The sequence below is a fragment of the Ursus americanus genome, chromosome 4 (genome assembly GCF_024610735.1).
Source record: "Ursus americanus isolate L20-20 chromosome 4, mUrsAme1.1.p, whole genome shotgun sequence".
In the NCBI taxonomy this organism is placed as follows: domain Eukaryota; kingdom Metazoa; phylum Chordata; class Mammalia; order Carnivora; family Ursidae; genus Ursus; species Ursus americanus.
Window position 1 is genome coordinate 53,048,538 of NC_142130.1, and position 18,997 is coordinate 53,067,534.

Sequence of the window (18,997 nt, forward strand, 5' to 3'; positions counted from 1 at the left end):
ACTCTTTTTATTAGTATAGTAGACAATATTAGTTTCATGTGTACAACGTAGGGATTCAACAATTATGTATGTTATGAAATGCTCACCATGGTAAGTTTAGGTGCTATATATCACCATAAACAGTTATTACCATATTATTGACTATATCCCCTATGCTGTAGTTTTCATCTGCATGACTTATTTATAATTAGAAATTTGTACTCATTTACTTTTTTTATTGTGGTAAAATATACATTATATAAAATTTACAATTTTTAAGTGTACAGTTCAGTGGCATTAAGTACATTCACATTGTTGTGCGACCATCACCACTATTCATCTTCAGAAATTTTTTATCACCCCAATCTATGTACTTTTTTTTTTTAACAAAGAGAATGGACATATTTTTTTCTTTTTATTTTAAGTAAGCTCCACGTCCAATGTGGGGCTTGAACCCACAACCCTGAGATCAAGAGTCACATGTTCTACCAACTGAGTCAGCCAGGCACCTCTCCATGTATGTAAAATATATGTATCTATCCAGCTTTTTCATCATTTAAAAAAAATCTGCTCACTCTATACCTCATATTAATGTAGACTTTCTATTGACTTTAGCATTGAGACATTACAATGTATATTGTCCTCTAAATATGCACATGTGAATGCATTTTTTATGGAAGTTTTATTTCACTCTAACCCATTACTTCCTAAGTTATGTTTGGGATGGGGGAAAGGAGGTTTATGAACAAATAAATTTGGCAAATTCTTGTTAAACAAATTTCTTCACTGTAGAACTCTCAGAGGTTTGAATATGGTAATATCTATTATGTGTGTGTAAAATAAGAGTATAATTTTCTGAATTTATTAGTCCAGTGTACACTTTTTTACTAAGTATGGGACATAATACAATTTTTTAAAAGATTTTATTTATTTATTTGACAGAGAGATTTAGCTGTCACAAGCTGGGGGAGCAAGAGGGAGAAGCAGACTCCCTGCCAAGCAGGGAGCCCAACGTGGGGCTCGATCCCAGGACCCTGAGATCATGACCTGAGCCAAAGGCAGCCACTTAACCGAGTGAGCCACCCAGGCGGCCCCGGGACATAATACATTTAAGAAATATTGCTTGAATGTTATCTGAAGGTTGAAAGTGCAAGGAACTATGGTATAATTTGACATCTTGAATTTCTTTTCAGGAATTCACTATATATCTCTATATTATTTTAGCTTATTAATGAGCCTTTCATTTACATTTTACTTGGGGATTGTGGGGGGAGAATTTTCCATCATAGTTATAGACAAATGTGTTCCTGTGTAAGTTCGCATAATATACTGAAAATCACATGGCTTTTGGAAGCCCAGTTATGCAATTTAGTAGATGCAATTTTGGACAAGTTTCTTACCTCTCAGGGCTTCATTTTCTCATTTGTAGGATGGAAATTAATTGGTCTTACCTTACAAGGATGATTGTGGGTGTGTGTTTGTATGTAGTGTTCCTCCCTGCTCTTTACTCCTACCCCAACATGCTGAGCTAGAAGTTGAAATTCAGAATAGGGTTTTGTGAGTGGCTTATATACAATCTAATTTTTGTTAGATTGTGTACGCTGTTTTTTCATACAACCCTAAAATCTCATAACTTTAAAAAATGAGATTGATTTTACACTCTCATTACAAGTTGTGGTTGTAGTTCAGGTTACAGTTGACTCCACCTGTCTTTTTTTCATCTGCAATTCAGGCTCTGAAGGATGGCATCCATCTGGAACATACTGTTATTTGAGACAGGGGGCAAAGATCAGAGCATTGATGGGAAACTGTGCCTCTTAAAGCTTCTGATACATGGCACATGTTACATTTATTCATATTCCCTTGACCAAAGCAAATTGCATGGTCAAGCCTGATGTTAGTAGGGTGGAGAGGTAACCACATTATATTCCTGTTCATGAAGGTCATATTGGCATTTTCATATAGTTCCTATAGCATGAATGGGTTGCAAATCACATGGAAATGGGCACTGCTACATAAGCATCTTATGTGGTGGGGAAGTGAATAGGAATAAACAAAAATAAGCATGGAAACCATCATTTATAACCTTACATCTATGAAAAAATGTACTTTACATTCTAAAGAAATCACTTTTACATAATTTATGGGACATGTGTGTGTCTGGACATATGCACTCATACATCGGTATACATAGATTAACCAACAATAAATAATTTTCAGGGGCTCCTGGGTGGCTCAGTCGTTAAGCGTCTGCCTTTGGCTGAGGGTATGATTGGGATCGAGCCCCACATCAGGCTCCTCCGCTAAAAGCCTGCTTCTTCCTCTCCCACTCTCCCTGCCTGTGTTCCCTCTCTCGCTGGCTGTCTCTACCTCTGTCAAATAAATAAATAAAATCTAAAAAAATTAAATAAATAAATAATTTTCAATTTTCAAATGAGAGCAGCATTAAATTTGACTTGTTATTTTTATTTTTATTATAGGTATATTAAAGCAAGTGAAAGATTACATTAAACAGTGTAGCAAATGCCAGGAGAAGCTAGATCGCTCCCGTCCAATATCAGATACTTCAGAAATGCTAGAAGAATTGGGACTAGACCTTGAATCTGGAGAGGAAAGTAATGAATCAGAAGATGATCTGAGCAATTTCACTTCACCTCCAACTACAGCCTCCAAGCCTGCAAAAAAGAAGCCAGTATCCAAACATGAACTTGTATTCGTAAGTGGAACTTTCCATTCACCTTTAACATCTGTAACTACTGTAGTAGTATTTGTAGTCTTGGTGAATTTTTTCTTAAAGTACTGAAACTGCTTGACTGTTGGTACTGACACTGGGAATTTAAGTAAGTCTGTGTTTCAGGTAATGCACTATGTTGTTACATACACTAAAAGTATGCTAATACTGCTTTTTCATTAATCATAAATATTCCTGTTGTTTCTTCTCTTCAGAATATTACTTGGTTTGTTGTTAATCATTCTTCCTATCTTTTTAAATGGTATATTGGTGCAGGTAGACAGAATACATTTCTGGAAGCAGTCTCTAGGTCGTGAAACAAGGTAAAATTAAACTGGCTAGGCTTTTGTTTTTTATCTGCATTACTTTCATACATCATCAAATTTCTGACTCGTAGGAGGAGGCAGCAAGAAGTGAGATGCAGGTTTTCATTGGGTCAAGTAGAATGAACATGGCAGAAAATAGTGAGAATGACCTAGCTTTTTATTTAAATATATAGATAATAAAGAATATCTGGCTGTTTCTTCATGTTACTTAATGGTGTCTTTAAAAGTGAGTAATGTGTCATGTTTCAAATTCTGTTAAAGGTAGAAATACATATGATATATAATACAACTCTTGGTCTTAAACTTATTTTGATAGGTTGACACCAAAGGAGTGGTGAAACGTTCTTCTCCAAAACATTGTCAGGCTGTCTTAAAACAGCTCAACGAACAGAGACTCTCCAACCAGTTCTGTGATGTTACTTTGTTAATTGAGGGAGAAGAGTACAAAGCTCATAAATCTGTTTTGTCAGCTAATAGTGAATATTTTCGAGATCTTTTTATTGAGAAAGGAGCTGTTTCCAGTCATGAAGCAGTGGTGGATCTTTCTGGTAAGAATTTTCTAATACTCCTGCTTTGTGTTTGTAAGTACCTACTGGAAGAAGGGCGTGTATGTGTGTGTGTGTCTTAGAAACTCAGGATTTATGCTGCAGTGGGAGAAGCCCACTTATAGTAGTAGACTAAGCTCAATTGAAAAAGTCCTTCCTTTGAGCAAGTTTCCAAGGTACGGTTATGGAAAAGGCTGTCATTTTCTATCACTACCTCTTAGGTGAGACAAATGTAACAGTAGGAAAATTTCTGAGATTTACATGGCTAAAAACAGTTTCAGAGAAATTCATAACCGCATCAGTGTTATATTACACTAAGTGAATATGTTATTTAAAAATTGTTTAAAAATTGACTTCCTGTATCTTATGTTTTGGAGCATACAGAGCACTTTTGTAGGTCTGTTGTTTTTCATTTTTAAAGATTAATTATCAGAATTCATTAGTTCCAGTAGTCAAACTGTTAATGCACAATAATCAAAATTCTAGGTGTGGCTTTTTTCCTTTGGTTTTATTGTTACTGTAAATGAATAATTTGACTTTCTCTTGGCTCACTAGAACTTATGTATTGGCTTAGGAGTCAACCAATGAAAGTTTAGGAAGAATTAAAATAGGTAACCTTATTTGTACATTTTCTCATAATATTAACTTACTGTAACTCTTTGATAATTGAATTACTGACATCACTGTGTGAAATATCATTTTCCTTTTCTGAAACAAAAAAGTGACTTTATCCAGGTGTATAAATACTTAGTTAACCACTGATCCTTTTCCACCTTATACTTTTTTTTTTAATATTGTATTTAAAGTAGACTTCACACCCAACATGGAGCTCAAAGTCATGACCCCAAGATCAAGGGTTGCATGCTGTACCTACTGAGCCAGCCAGGTGCCCCTAACTTATACTTTTTAAAATCTCTTGTTCTGGAAAGACAAATACATATATTTTTTCTTTGCAGTAGATATGTTTAAGTATTAAAAAATATTTATTAAGCATCTGCTGTGTGTGAGGAACAATCCTGGGCTCTGGGGATACAATGATGAGCAAAAATTTTAATGGAGCATAGAATTGCATTACATTTTAGATTAGCGATATTTACTTTTTCTGGGTTTGATGACTCAGGAGAAAATATGTCTTATACGGGGCCATCTGAATAATAAAATTCATCACAGATGTAGACTTTTGATAAAAGTCAGCTTTGGAATTTTTTTCCTATCTTTTATGCAGCTGAAGCAGAAAGAGAGGTGTATGAGCGTTGTTCTTTTTCAGTTTCTCAGCAGCTTAGCAAATGAAGTGTCTGCCCCAGGTTAACTGCAATACAGCATCCTGATATTCCAATAAAATACCTCATGTATTTTTTATCTTATATGCTTATTTTTATATATTGTGCAGCAAATATAAGTCAGTAGGCAAAGTAGATAGTTTTTATTTGGTTTACATATTAGGTAAAGAAAAAATACATGTACAGAATGAAAAGATAAAATGTATATCTTTTTTAATTACCTCGTTAATGTAGTTGAATTAATCAGTGTTTTCCTTTATGCTTGTAAAAAATTTTTCTCTACTAAGTCATAAAGACATGTTCATAGATTGTCTTTTTAAATTTTCATAGTTTTTCATATTTAAGTTTTAATCTGTTTGGAATTTATTTTTGTTGGTGTGAAATAGGTGTTTGATTTCATTTTTTTCCCATTTTGATCATCACTTGTCTCAGAACCTTTTAGTGAAGACTCCATCCTCTTCCTGTCAGTTGACCATACAAATTCTCTAACAAAACAAAGTTCTCCATGTTTGGTACTGATTCTAGGCTTTGTTCTAGTCTGTTGGTTGTCTCTCCGTACACTATTTTCACTTGGTCTTAATTACCTTACTTTTATAATAATAAGGAAAGTCTCCCACATTTATTATTCAGGTGGGTCTAACTCTTTACTCCATAAAAACTATAAAAGCGGCTTGTCAACTTACACATGAGATAGTGTATTTTGGTAGAGATTACATTGAATTAATAAAGTTTGAGAGATTTATCCATAACAATCTCAAACATCTTTTGTAGGATTGTTCTAAGGTACTTTATATGTTCTGAAAGTATTGTATTTTTTTCTTAAAATTACATAATTTTGGATTTATTTTGGGTGTGTATTTTATATGCAGTAATATAGCTAAATTCCCTTAGTCATTCAGTCATTTATCTATAGATTCTTTGAAGTTTTCCATATAAAAGAAATAGATTATCTGCTAATGGTGTTGGTTTTGTTTCTACCTTTCCAGTCCTTGTATTTTGAAATTTTTTTCCTTGCTTTACGATGCTGTCCAGGACCTCAAAAAAGCAGCAGTTGAACAGAAATGGTGATAGGGGGTTCACTTATCTCATTCGTGTTTCTAAAGAAAGTGCTTTTTTACCATGAAGTATATCATTTGGTAAATGTTTTAGATAGATAACCCTTTACCCTTTTAACATTAAGGATATTCCCTCTAGAATGGGTGCTGGTTTGTAACTCTCTGAGGAGGTTCCCAGGTGTAATCTGCACAGGGGGCCAGTACTTATGAGGATTGTCTTGGGCAGCTGCAAGGTGAATAGATCTCTGTGCCAGAATCTTAAAAATTTATATAGAGGCCTTAACTATGTTTAGTCATGTACTCTGGAGGCCTTAAATGGGTTTAGTCATGTACCCAGTCCAGATACCAAGTTTCTATCTCAAGGATGTATTTTTGGGGCAGCTTCTGGGAACAAAGACAAGTGAAACACACATTCTAGGAACAGGGAGGGGTGAGGGGCCTCCACTTGTCTGGGTCCAGCACAAGGGTCAACTGGAAGTCAGGTCTTCTTGATGACCTCCTCCAGCAGTATTGACTTGCACGTATCTTTTTTCTGTATTTATTGAAACCACCTACCTTCTACCATTCTGTTAATGTGGGAAATTACAAGATTTTCTGTGAAGCCAGTTTTTTGTTCTTGAAATAAATCCAGTTCAGTCATATTATTACCAGCTTTATAAAGTGCTGTTTGGTTTACTAATATTGTCTAGAAAATTTGCATGTTTATTCATGAGTAATTTTTCTTTTTTCTTTTTCACAGCTTCATGTTTTGATACATCAGAGTTGGTAGATTCTACCAATGTTTGGTAGAATGGTGGCTAAAATTGCCTGGGCTTATAGTGGAGTTGGGGGAAGATTTTTAACTACTAATCTGGCACATTTAATGGTTAAAGGGTTATTCAGGTTTTCTTTTCTTTCTTTAAGATTTATTCATTTATTTTGAGAGAGAGCGAGCGGGAGAGTGCACACACATAAGCGGAAGAGGGGCAGAGGGGGAAGGAGATCGAGAATCTCCAGCAGACTCCCTGCTGAGCTTGGAGCCCAACCCAGAGCTCCATCTCAGGACCCTGAGATCATGACCTGAGCTGAAACCAAGAGTTGAACACTCAACCTACTGAGCCACCGAGGCGTCCCTCATTTGCATCTTCTGTCATTTTTCTGTGTTGTAAAATAGTCTAGTCAATAGCAGTCAATCAGTGGTGCATGTTCAGCACTGCTCTGAACACCTGATCATCTTTTTTTGCCTCTTAACAAGTTTTGACTAATTTTTCTTGACACGCTGTTCAAAGAACAGCTGTTGGGTCACCTGGGTGGCTCAGTTAGTTGAGCAGTGGACTCTTGATTTCGGCTCAGGTCATGATCTCAGGGTCATGAGATCGAGCCCCACATTGGTCTCCACACTCAGCACAGAGTCTGCTTGTCCCTCTCTGTCCCCTTCTGCCTCTTACCCAGTTGCACGTGCTCTCACTCTAAAATAAGTAAATAAGATCTTTAAAAAAACAAAAAATTATTTTTAAAAAAGCTGTTATTTTCTTTTACTGATTTCCCTTCATTAGTCTTCCTTTTACTGTATTTGAGTGTTACTGTCTTTATTTTATTTTTTAAAGTAAAAAATGCCCAATTTGGGGCTCTGTGCCCAATGTGGGGCTCAAACTTAGAACCATGAGATCAAGAGTCACATGCTGTACTGACGAAGCCAGACAGGGGCCACTGTTATTCTGTCTTTTTTTGACTGTTAAGTATAATGCTTTTAACCCACTAACTCCCAACCTTTCTAACTTTCCGGTTTAAGCATTTAAGACTGTAAGTTTCCCTTTAATACTGCAGATTTGTTGCTTTTGACCCTACATATGGTCTATTTTTATAAGCTTCATTTTGCTTGAATAGAATGTGAGTTTTTTTCAGTTGGGAGCAATATTCAATCTATTGTGGCTTGTTAATTCTTTACTGATTATTTTGTGTGCTTGATCTATCAGTTATCGACAGAGATGCTTAGGATATTAACTAAGTGTGATTCATTTGTCTATTACTGAGTTTCTTCAGTTTTTGTTTTGTGTATCTTGAGGACATGTTAGATGCACGTAAGTTTTGAGTTACTGATTTATGATAAAATTTCCTTTTATCATTAGGTAACGACCCTCTTTATCTTTATTGATGCTTTTTACCCTTAAAAATCTATGTTGGCTGCTCTTATAAATTTATTTTCTATTTTGGCTGCTTTAGTAAATATTTTTTAGGTATGTAAACAATATTGTCATTACTATTTGCCTAGCATATCTTCCATTTTCAACCTTTTTGTATCTCTCTGTTTTACATTTCTCTTTAAACATCATATTTCTGGATTTTGTTCTTAATCCAGCATGAGGATCTTTGACTTTCAACTGTCCTGCATAGAAATTGTTGAACTTCCTGAACTCAGCAATTGAGATTGTTGTCCTTCATCAGTTGAGAAAAAGTCTCAGCCAGTATGCCTTCAGAACTTGTTTCTCCCTCATTTTCTCTCTTCTACCTTTTGAAATTCCAATTAAACATTCTCACTTTATAGTCTGTGACCCTTAATTTCTCGTTTGTATTTATCTCTATACAGATTATTCTGGAAAACTTTTGGGGTTTTTCATTTTTTATTTTTTTGTTATTTTTAAAGATTTTTATTTATTTGAGAGAGAGAGTACAGGGGGAGAGTGAGAGGGAGAAGCAGACTCCCCACTGAGCGGAGAGCCCAGGATCCTGAGATCATGACCTGAGCCAAAGGCAGATGCTTAACCAACTGAGCCACCCAGACTCCCCTATTCTGGAAAATTTTAATTGACCCACATCTCACTGTGTTTCATTTCCTGTTAAATTCATTCATCGAGTTTTTTATTCCAGCCTCTTTTTCATTTTTTTTTAAATTTTTAATTTTATTTAAGTAAGCTCTGTGCCCAACATGGGGCTTGAACGCACAAACCTGAGATCAAGAGTCATATGCTCTACTGACTGAGCCAGCCAGACATCCCTCTTCTCCATTTACTACCTTTTCAAATGTCTCTTATAGGGTGCTACTTTTTATGACCTTTTGCTCTTTACTGGTGATGATATGCCACTCTTGACTTTCTGTACTTGATCATAGCAGTACTTAAAATCTTTGCTGATTTGATTCATGGTGTTTGTTTCCACTAGCTCTTGTTTATGGTGCCTTGTTTGTGATTTTTTTTTTTTCTTTTAATCTGTGCACAATGAATTCCTATTCTTTAGAACTTTGTGGAAAATCTTTTGAGTTCTGGGTTGAAGGTGTTTTCCACAGAGAAAACATTTGATTCTTAAGATGCTGAGGGCATTACCTGTCTGGGACTGCTTTAAATTCTGAGCCTGAGGAGTTTTTGACTACCAAAGTGCTATATATTAAAAAAAAATCCCACCAAATTAAGCTTGATTTGTGGTCATGACTAATCAGGAAAGATTTCTTACCTCCTTCACTCAGTGCTGGGATACCAAGGATATTTAAAATAATACTTAAAAATTTTTTTTATCTCTCTCTCTCTTTTTTTTTTTAAGTAAGTAGGTCAAATTAGGCTATCATACTTGACCATATTGCTGGATGTGAAAGTCCCTGTCATAATTTTTCTTTCTGTTGGTTCGTAACCCTCCTCTGAGCTTCCCTGGTATAATCTGAAATTAGCCCTGTACCAAAGAAACAGGCAGGCCATTCCAGGTTGGTAGGTGGCAGTTTTAACAAGCAATGGGGACTTATATATGAGGCTTTGTCTTGGGTGGCAGCAAGATGAATGGATCTCCGCACCTGCCCATCAAAATTAAAAGTTTAGAAAGAGGTCTAACTAGGTCCAGTCACATCAGTGTATGTATTTTCAGTATCACATCACTGTCTCATGGTTATGTCCTTAGAGCAGTGTCAGGGAGCAGGAAAGGCAAATGGAACCCAAATTCCAAGGACGGAGAAAGGGGTGAAGAGCCTTTGAGTGCCCCAGAGTCCAGTTCACAGGTCAACTGGAGATCACATCTTTTTGATGCTATTCCCTAATACTTACTATAACCAACTATTTTTTTTTTAAGATTTTATTTATTTATTTGACAGAGAGACAGCAAGAGAGGGAACACAAGCAGGGGGAGTGGGAGAGGGAGAAGCAGGCTTCCTGCCGAGCAGGGAGCCCAATGCGGGGCTCGATTCCAGGACCCTGAGATCACGACCTGAGCTAAAGGCAGACGCTTAATGACTGAGCCACCCAGGCGCCCCATAACCAACTATTTTGTTCATTTTTTTCTTTTCTTAGTTTTTCATTTTTATAAAATTTATCCTTTTAATGACTTCTAAGTATTAACTATGTTCACATTGTTGTGTAATGGATCTGTGGAACTTTTTTGTCTTGCAAAATTGTCCATTTTGATTAAAATGTTTTGCAGGCTGTGTATATGTGTAGGTAAGAAGGCTAGCGGTAAAAACAAAATACCGAAATTATCTGCCTCTTATCTCTTGGCAGAACTATGAATATTTTTTTTTAACTTTTCTTTTGTGTGTTTTTGTATTTTACAATAAACATATGACTGTGCCTTTGAAAAAAGTTTTAGATATTTAAAGTGTTATTTGGAACAGTGTTAATTCTTTTGTGGGAAATTTTTTCTTAGGACTTCAAACTTAGAAATTAAAAAGGTACTGGGTAGAATACCAAAATACATTATTCTATTTGTGTTTTTTGTTTGGTTTTTGAAAGAAATACTTGCCTCAAGCTTATTTAACTTGGTCTTATAATATGTAGCAGAAGTAACATGGCTTCAGCCTATTTAATTACCAGCTTCCCTGGGATGACTGAGTTAGCCATGATGATGATGTTGATGTGGAGTGCCCTCAGTTTTCAACTGGACTGTTAATACGCCTCATAGTTTAAGGTTTCCCTTCTTTGTCCATCATGTATCTACTTATATGAAAGGACTACATTTTATGGACCTTGAGTCAAAACTGAAAAATATAGCAATGTGAGTTTTTAAAAGGGTGCTTTCGCTCTTTATTTGGTAAAAGATCTCTAAGATAAATTATGATACCAGAGAGACAAGGCATAGGACAGTGTATGTAATATGCTACCTACCTAAGAAGGGTGAATAAGATTATTTGCTTAATTGTATAAAGAGGGAATAAGATTATTTGCTTAACTGTATAAACTGTATAAAGACTGTACAGATTCTTAATTGTACTGGTTATGGAGGTAGAGTTGGACTTATCACTGTTTTATCTTCTGGTTTTTTGAATCATAAATATTAATGGCTTTTGAAGTGAAGTCTTGAGAACTTAGAAATAAACTGCTTTTATTTTCTCACATAAAATAAGAATGTAATACCTCCTGTGTATAGTAAGTATTTCCTTCCTTAGACCAGGAATAGGCAAACTGTAGCCCAAAGGGGCAATCCTCTCTTCCCTCCATTTTTGTAAATAAAGTTATATTGGAATACAGCCATGCTCTTTTGTGTATGTATTATATTTGGCCACTTTTTTCAGCTACAGTGGCAGAGTTGAGTAGTTAAAACAGATACCTTATGGCCTGCAATAATTGTTATCTGATTCTTCACAGAAAAATTTCGCTGACCCCCCATGTTAGATCTTGTTCTTTAATTTTCAGTAGTATAGCCCTTTGTTCACAATTATTTTTATATGGACTTCTATTATTAAATTACAGTTATACTTACAGAAGTGAGGTTAGGGGACAGGTTGGTTGAACCCTGCCTACTCACCTGCCTCCCTCTCTTTTTTTACCCTCCATTCTCCAGCAGCTGTTTCTTGAGGGGAATTTGAGGAACCCCCGGGGTTCTAAGGAGTACAGTTTGAAAATGACTGCCTTACAACAACTCTTTGAGGTAGTAAGTCTGATATTATTTTCTATTTTAGGTATTGAGAGACTCGGCTCATAGAAGTGAGTTAGTTCAAGGCTAATTAAGCAACCAGAACACAAAACAAGTCCAGAGTGTTTAATTGCAGAATAAATGGTCATATTTGCCTTTTTGCCTTTGTATTTTATTTTATATTGTCATAATCATGTATTAATTGTTTTTCTAAGGTGTTTTAGTAGTTATTTAACTTTTTTGTACCCCCATTTTTTTTCCCCATGTAGGTTTTTGTAAGGCAAGCTTTCTTCCTCTATTGGAATTTGCCTATACTTCTGTGCTAAGTTTTGACTTCTGTAGTATGGCTGATGTAGCCATCTTGGCTCGCCATCTTTTCATGTCGGAAGTTTTAGAAATCTGTGAAAGTGTACATAAACTAATGGAAGAGAAGCAGCTAACAGTGTATAAGAAGGGTGAGGTCCAAACGGTTGCATCTACCCAGGACTTACCAGAACAGAATGGAGGTACCGCACCTCCTGTGGCTAACAGCGAGGGAACCACAACAACATTACCTACTGAACTTGGTGATTGTGAAATTGTACTGTTGGTGAATGGAGAATTGCCAGAAGCTGAGCAGAATGGAGAGCCAGGACAACACCCTGAACCCCAGGTTTCTTCAGAGGCTCAAGGCACTCTGTCACCTGCAGGCTGCGTAACTGGTTCCCATCCTGAAATGGAGTCTGTGGATTTAGTAACAAAAAATGATGAGACAGAACTAGAAACTTTAAACAGCAGAGAAGATAGCACAGTTTCTAATATTCACCCCAAACTTTCAAAAGAGAATGTCATCAGTAGCTCACCAGAAAACAGTGGTCTGGGAAATGACACATCAACTGAAGATATCTGTACTGAAGACATTCCAGAACAAATGCAAAACCTTGGCCAGTCTTTAAAAGATCAGGAAAATCTAGTTGCACTGACAACAAAGACAGACCTTGGCCCTGATGATGAAACTTACAGAAGCAGGCTTCGGCAGCGTTCTGTTAATGAAGGGGGATATATCCGACTACACAAAGGAATGGAGAAAAAGCTGCAAAAACGGAAAGCCATTCCCAAGTCAGCAGTTCAGCAGGTACGACGAAAAGGTGACCTTTGGTTTTAGCTTTAAGTCAAAAGCATCCTATTCATAAACTTAATACCTATCATGAAAATTATTTTGGGAGGAAGGGCAGTAGGTGCAGGAAAGCAACTTAATGTTTTAAATACCAATATTAACAAGATAATATTAATTTGAAATATTATAACATGATTCACGATTTTAAAAATTAAAATGAGTTAGGGCGCCTGGGTGGCTCAGTTGGTTAAGCGTCTGCCTTTGGCTCAGGTCATGATCTCAGGGTCCTGGGATCGAGTCCTGCATGGGGCTCCTTGCTCAGCAGGGAGTCTGCTTCTCCTTCAGCTGCTTGTGCTCTCTTCGCTTGCACATTGTCTCTCAAGTAAATAAATCTTTTTTTTTAATTAAAATGAGTATGTTTATTTAGATTGTGTTTTCTGTCCCTTAATTAGGTAGCCCAGAAATTAGTTCAAAGAGGGAAAAAGATGAAACAGCCAAAAAGGGATGCTAAAGAGAATACTGAAGAAGCAGCATCCCATAAATGTGGGGAATGTGGCATGGTTTTTCAGAGACGATATGCCCTTATAATGCACACACTGAAACATGAAAGAGCTAGAGATTACAAATGTCCGGTAAGTAACTGGAAAGCTAATTGAAGATGGCTCTACTTTCATGATAAACAGAATCCAGTTTACTGCTCAGTGTTATTCTACTAGTATTCTCTCAGTGTTTCTCTGTCTCCCTTAATATTGCTATGTAAGAGTTATCTTCTGATTTGTATATGTCATTTCTCTGACCCCTCCCCCAAAAAACCCCACAAAAAACAGTGATGTATCTTTGCTTCTTCCTCATACCCTAATAAGACAAGACTGAAATTATCATTTAAAAAATCTAAGCTTAGGGGTACCTGGCAGTCTTAGTCAGTAGAGCGTGTGACTCTTGATCTCAGAGGATCGTGAGTTCGAGCCCCACATTGAGGGTAGAGATTACTTAAAAATAAATAAACTTAAAAAATTGAAAAATAGAAGCTCATAGAAGGGTAAAGAGAACAGGAGAGAAAACCTTAGCGACTGCATTATGGCCCGTGATAAATAGATGGAATAACCGATATAGCAGATTTGAAAGGGCTCGTTCCCAGGCTTTCAGTGCAGAAAGCTAAGAATCTGTCCAAATTGTATTGCAGAAGTACCAAATGCCTCAGAAGTTAGTGTTACTAGCTACTTTGAAAGTAGAAGTTAGTCTGGTTGTTATTTAAGAAGCAATTAAATCACCACCACCAGTCCCTCAGCCAAAGATCTATCTTCTACTTCTGGAAGAGGTAAAACCATGACTGCTTTGGGGAACGCTGTGTACAGTGAGGGTGAATGTACTATACCCAAAACAAGGGAAAAGAAAACGTTACATACTGATTGTTGAAACCTTTCAAGTTCTCTTTACCTACTCAAGTCCCAGAATATTAGCCGCCAGACCCTTAACCAGAAGCAGAAAGGTTTCTCAGAGATGAGAAATCCAAAAGCCCAATAACAAAGGACCTGGAGATAGTGCCGACTAAAGCCTATGGTTGACAGCTTCCCCCGCACCCACCCCACTTACACAGAAATTCCAATCCAGTGTTTTAACATTGTAAAATATGAGTAGCTGTCAGGGATCATCAGACTCATGATAAATATTTCAAGAAAAAAGAGCAACTTTGAGGGATCCACAAATACAAAAATCTTAGAAAAATTGGGAAATAGACTAAATGTCTCAGAAAATAATGCAAAAGACAAGTTAGAACATGAGAGTAAAGAAATTTAGAGAATTGATATAGGATGTCTAATATCCAGATAACACCAAACAGAATATAGAGAGAAGGAAGTCATTGGTGCAATACAGAAAAATATCAGAACTTAAGTTTCCTTGTGAAAAAGGGCACGTTGAGTGCCCACAACGATGGATGAAAGTAAATGTATATCGAGATAAATTATGAAATCTTCAAATCAAGGGACAAAGAAAAAATCTAATAAATAATGATAGAGGAAAAAGACATAGAAAGAATAAAGGTCAGAATGGCTTCAGGCTTTTCAGCAGCAACAGTGGAAACTAGAAGAGAAAGGAAGGCACAATGTCTTTAAAATCCTAAAGGGAAATGATTTCTACCTTAAAATCTGTAGCCAAACTATCAGTTATTTGTGATGGTAGAATAAGAACACTTTTAGACATGCAAGGTCTCAAAAGTTGTACCTCCCGAACTCCCTTTCTCAGGAGGCTTATTGGCAGAAGTGTTCCACTAAAATGAGCAGGACCTGGGAAACCCGGGAAACATGGGGTCCAATTCTACAGAGTCCAAGCATAGGAAACAACCAATCCAGATTGGAACAGGACAAAATGCCTTGACAGAGATCTCTTTAAGGTGATGTCTTTCAATCTCCTCTCAGTAGACAATTGAGGGAAGGGCTTGGTGATGAATTAGCAGTAAATATAAAGAGAAATAAGCAAAACAGAAAAAGAAAGGAAAGAGAATCATAGTGTACTCTATGTCCCAGCTGTAATAATAACTACATCATTGAAAAAATGTGAACATGGAAATTGGTCAAAACTGAGACATAGCTATATCAAGAAAGTAAGGTAACAGGAAGGGTCTGCATATGTGTAGGGAGTGGAGGGGTGAAGGGAGAGAGTCCTCATCCATTATTCGTGTTACTTAGAGGTACCAAGATAAGCATCATGAGAGAGTCAAAAAAAAAAAAAAAAATGGCAGAAGTAGTAGGCCAAAAGAAGAATTTTAAGAACCATCACAGTTTTATCTTTCTACTTTCTCTAACCCCTAGTTTTGCTCCACCTAACCACTATTAGTACTCATATGATGATAGCATTCTTCCCTCTCTGTGTCCTACCATTCCTTCTAGACAGTCCTAGTCTCCTCATTGGTGCCTTTCTTTATTGCTTCTGTTACTCCCTCTGTGGTTAGATTATAAACCTCTGTAGAGTAGGGGCTGGGTCTTGACCCCTTTCATCCTTATATCTGATACCTAGCATATTGTCTTTTACGTAGTGTATGTGTTTATTGATGTATATAATAGTCACGAAATGGGAAATTGAAATAGTCAAGTTTCATTTAACATTTGTTACGGAATTACATTTAGACAGAATTTTATTTACTTTTTTTGTAGTTGTGTAAAAAACAGTTTCAGTACAGTGCCTCCTTGCGAGCACATCTCATTCGACATACCAGAAAAGATGCACCCACTTCATCCTCTTCCAATTCTACATCTAATGAGACATCGGGAACATCGTCTGAGAAGGGGAGAACCAAACGAGAGTTTATATGTTCCATATGTGGAAGGACATTACCTAAATTATATTCTCTCCGAATACACATGTTAAAGCATACAGGTGTAAAGCCACATGCATGCCAGGTAATGCCATAAAGTTGATTTTATTATATAAAGAAGATTTGCACTTAACTAGTGTGTGACTGGTTGGATTCTGGAGTCACCTTCACTCCTATAAAATGTCACAGAGAATTCTAGGACTTTTTCAGTTGCCTGGATTAAGGGTAATTCTCAGTTGTGTTCTTTCATTTGCTATTTAATTTGTTGTAATTTAAAATGAATATATTAGGATGTTCATGAAACTTACTAGGATTCAGAGGATGTACTGGGTGAGAATAACCAGTTCGTTATCCCATTCGTCCCTTTAACCTTCAGCAGGACCAATCTGGACTGGAAGGGAACCCGTGGTTTAAACAAATCTCCTTAGCAAAAGTCCTGCCTAAGCTGTGTGTTTTCTAGAGCGGAGGACTGAGACTATCCAAATGCCAAAATAAAACTTCTAGGTAAAGAATCCTGTGATGAGCCAGTTTAGGGCTCTTTGGAACAGCGAAAATTTTCTGGTAGCCCCTACAGCCTTGCATATAAGCATGAGCCATGTTTTCCCCAATGAGATTTTTAATGATTGTCTCCTCTTTTTTTTTCTTTTTTGCTTTTTGTTATAAGAGACTAGACTAGAACCTCATATACGCTTTAACCAGCTTCAGTAGTTCTCAACACATGGTCAGCTGTGTTTTATTGTATACTGTCACTTACTGTCCTACTCCCCTGTCCCCTCGTTTCTTTAGAAGGCAACTCCTAAGCTTCATTTTATTCATAAATTTTAAAGATAAGTATTAACTGGGCCTCTGATCTTTTCATGTAGCACTACTCAAAATGTGTGGTCCATGGAAGATAAGTACAAAAATTGAGAGTAGACATCTAGAAATTGTCATGGCAATTGATATTGTTTTGACATTTTTATCATATTTAACGAAAAATGGATTGGGGAAAGGAAAAAAAAAACCCCTGGTTGTCTTCACCACAGTTTGAGAAGCACTGTTCTAGTTGGTGTAGAAAGACATTAGTATATTTTCTTGATTAAGCTCTCATGTCTCTTTTAATGTAGAAAGCACACATGTCTTACAAGGACAACGGGAGGGTCTTTTGTACTGCTTTGGGCTCCTCCATGAGCACTTAGATCTAAGAAAAAGCAATATGTGTTACGTACTGAGTCAGAAGATGATCAGCCAGCTAATATCATTGACACTTGTTTCAACTTCAGTTTGTCATTTTGTTTATACACTTTTTTCTTTAAAATGGCATATACTTTCTCTGTCCTCGTTCTTCAGAAACAGCCCTGATTTTTCCTTTCTGTTTAAACACCTGTGCCGTCTCAGGTCTGTGGAAAGACTTTCATCTATAAGCATGGTCTAAAATTACACCAGAGTCTTCATCAATCACAAAAGCAGTTCCAGTGCGAACTATGTGTTAAGTCATTTGTTACCAAACGGAGTCTTCAAGAACATATGAGTATTCACACAGGTAATGATTAATTTGTATGGACATGTTACACATTATATACTCTTAAGTCACTGTTAAATTGATTATGCTGTAATTATTTTAGAAATGATATTGATATACTGATGGCTATATGTGTGCAGTTTTTTTATTAATGAAAGTAAGACTAGAAAGTGTTTTTTGTTTTTTTTTTTTAAGATTTTATTTGACAGAGAGACAGCCAGCGAGAGAGGGAACACAAGCAGGGGGAGTGGGAGAGGAAGAAGCAGGCTCCCAGCGGAGGAGCCCAATATGGGGCTTGATCCCAGGACCCCGGGATCACACCCTGAGCCAAAGGCAGACGCTTAACGACTGAGCCACCCAGGCGCCCCTAGAAAGTGTTCTTAAATCTAGTTTCAGAGCTATCTTTTTGGTGTAAAAATATTCATTGTTTTCCCTTAGTGTAGAAAAAAGTGTCCTGAGTGTTAAATTACGCAATATTTAGATCCAGGCACTTAAAGAAATGGTCATGCTTTTAAAAAGTTAATGGGGCGCCTGGGTGGCTCAGTCAGGTAAGCATCTGCCTTCAGCTCAGGTCATGACCCTCATTGGGCTCCCTGCTCAGTGGGGAGTCTGCTTCTCCCTCTGCCTCTCCACCCCCCCCCCCAATTCTTTCTCAAATAAATAATCTTAAGAAAGTTAAGTAATAGGCAGATGTAACTGTCAAGAGGGTATAGGGCTTATAATTTTATTAGAAATTTTAGTCCACACTTAATTATTTTCCAGTGCTTAAAGCAGTTCTGTGGAAATGGCTAGTGAAGGGTAGGTAGTCGCTCCAGAACTTGTATTCAACTCTGTACGATTACAATCCGGATGATTATGCAAGTGCATGACGTTCTTTGGGTATTGGTAACCTTGCTAGTACTGTAATTGAGAGGAAATAGAGATTTTGACCTGGTTTGTTGTTCTTCTGAGAAGATGACTGCCAAGTGTAATAGCTTCTGTGTCCCCTTGATAGATAACTTTTGAAGTAGGACATAAAGTATTCTGTTGGAAGAGCACCCGATTGTTGGATTTGTGATGTATTGTTTATTTTTCATAGGTGAGTCCAAGTACCTTTGCTCAGTTTGTGGAAAGTCTTTTCACAGGGGCTCTGGACTTAGCAAGCACCTAAAGAAACACCAGCCAAAGCCAGAAGTTCGAGGCTATCATTGTACTCAGTAAGTATTTAATATATAAACTGTTCAATTTCCTTGTGTTCTTACAGGTTTATTTGAAAGTTCCTTTCAAAAGAAAATATTTGAGATAACTCTAGTGGATAACACTATTATATCATTGAAATTTGCTAAGGGAGTAGAACTTATATGTATATATCTGAAGTGATGGATAC

At 36.7% G+C, this 18,997-nt stretch overlaps 1 protein-coding gene across 1 annotated transcript in view; it reads left to right on the forward strand.

Annotated features, from left to right (window-relative positions):
• The window catches only part of ZBTB11 (zinc finger and BTB domain containing 11), a 30,783-nt gene that overhangs the window by 6,193 nt on the left and 5,593 nt on the right, over positions 1-18,997 (forward strand). Inside the window, exons 2-8 of the mRNA XM_045785302.2 lie at positions 2,460-2,695; positions 3,353-3,584; positions 11,991-12,835; positions 13,270-13,449; positions 15,970-16,215; positions 17,508-17,652; positions 18,710-18,827. Coding sequence (XP_045641258.1) covers positions 2,460-2,695; positions 3,353-3,584; positions 11,991-12,835; positions 13,270-13,449; positions 15,970-16,215; positions 17,508-17,652; positions 18,710-18,827 — 2,002 coding nt within the window. The remainder of the gene's footprint in view (positions 1-2,459; positions 2,696-3,352; positions 3,585-11,990; positions 12,836-13,269; positions 13,450-15,969; positions 16,216-17,507; positions 17,653-18,709; positions 18,828-18,997) is intronic.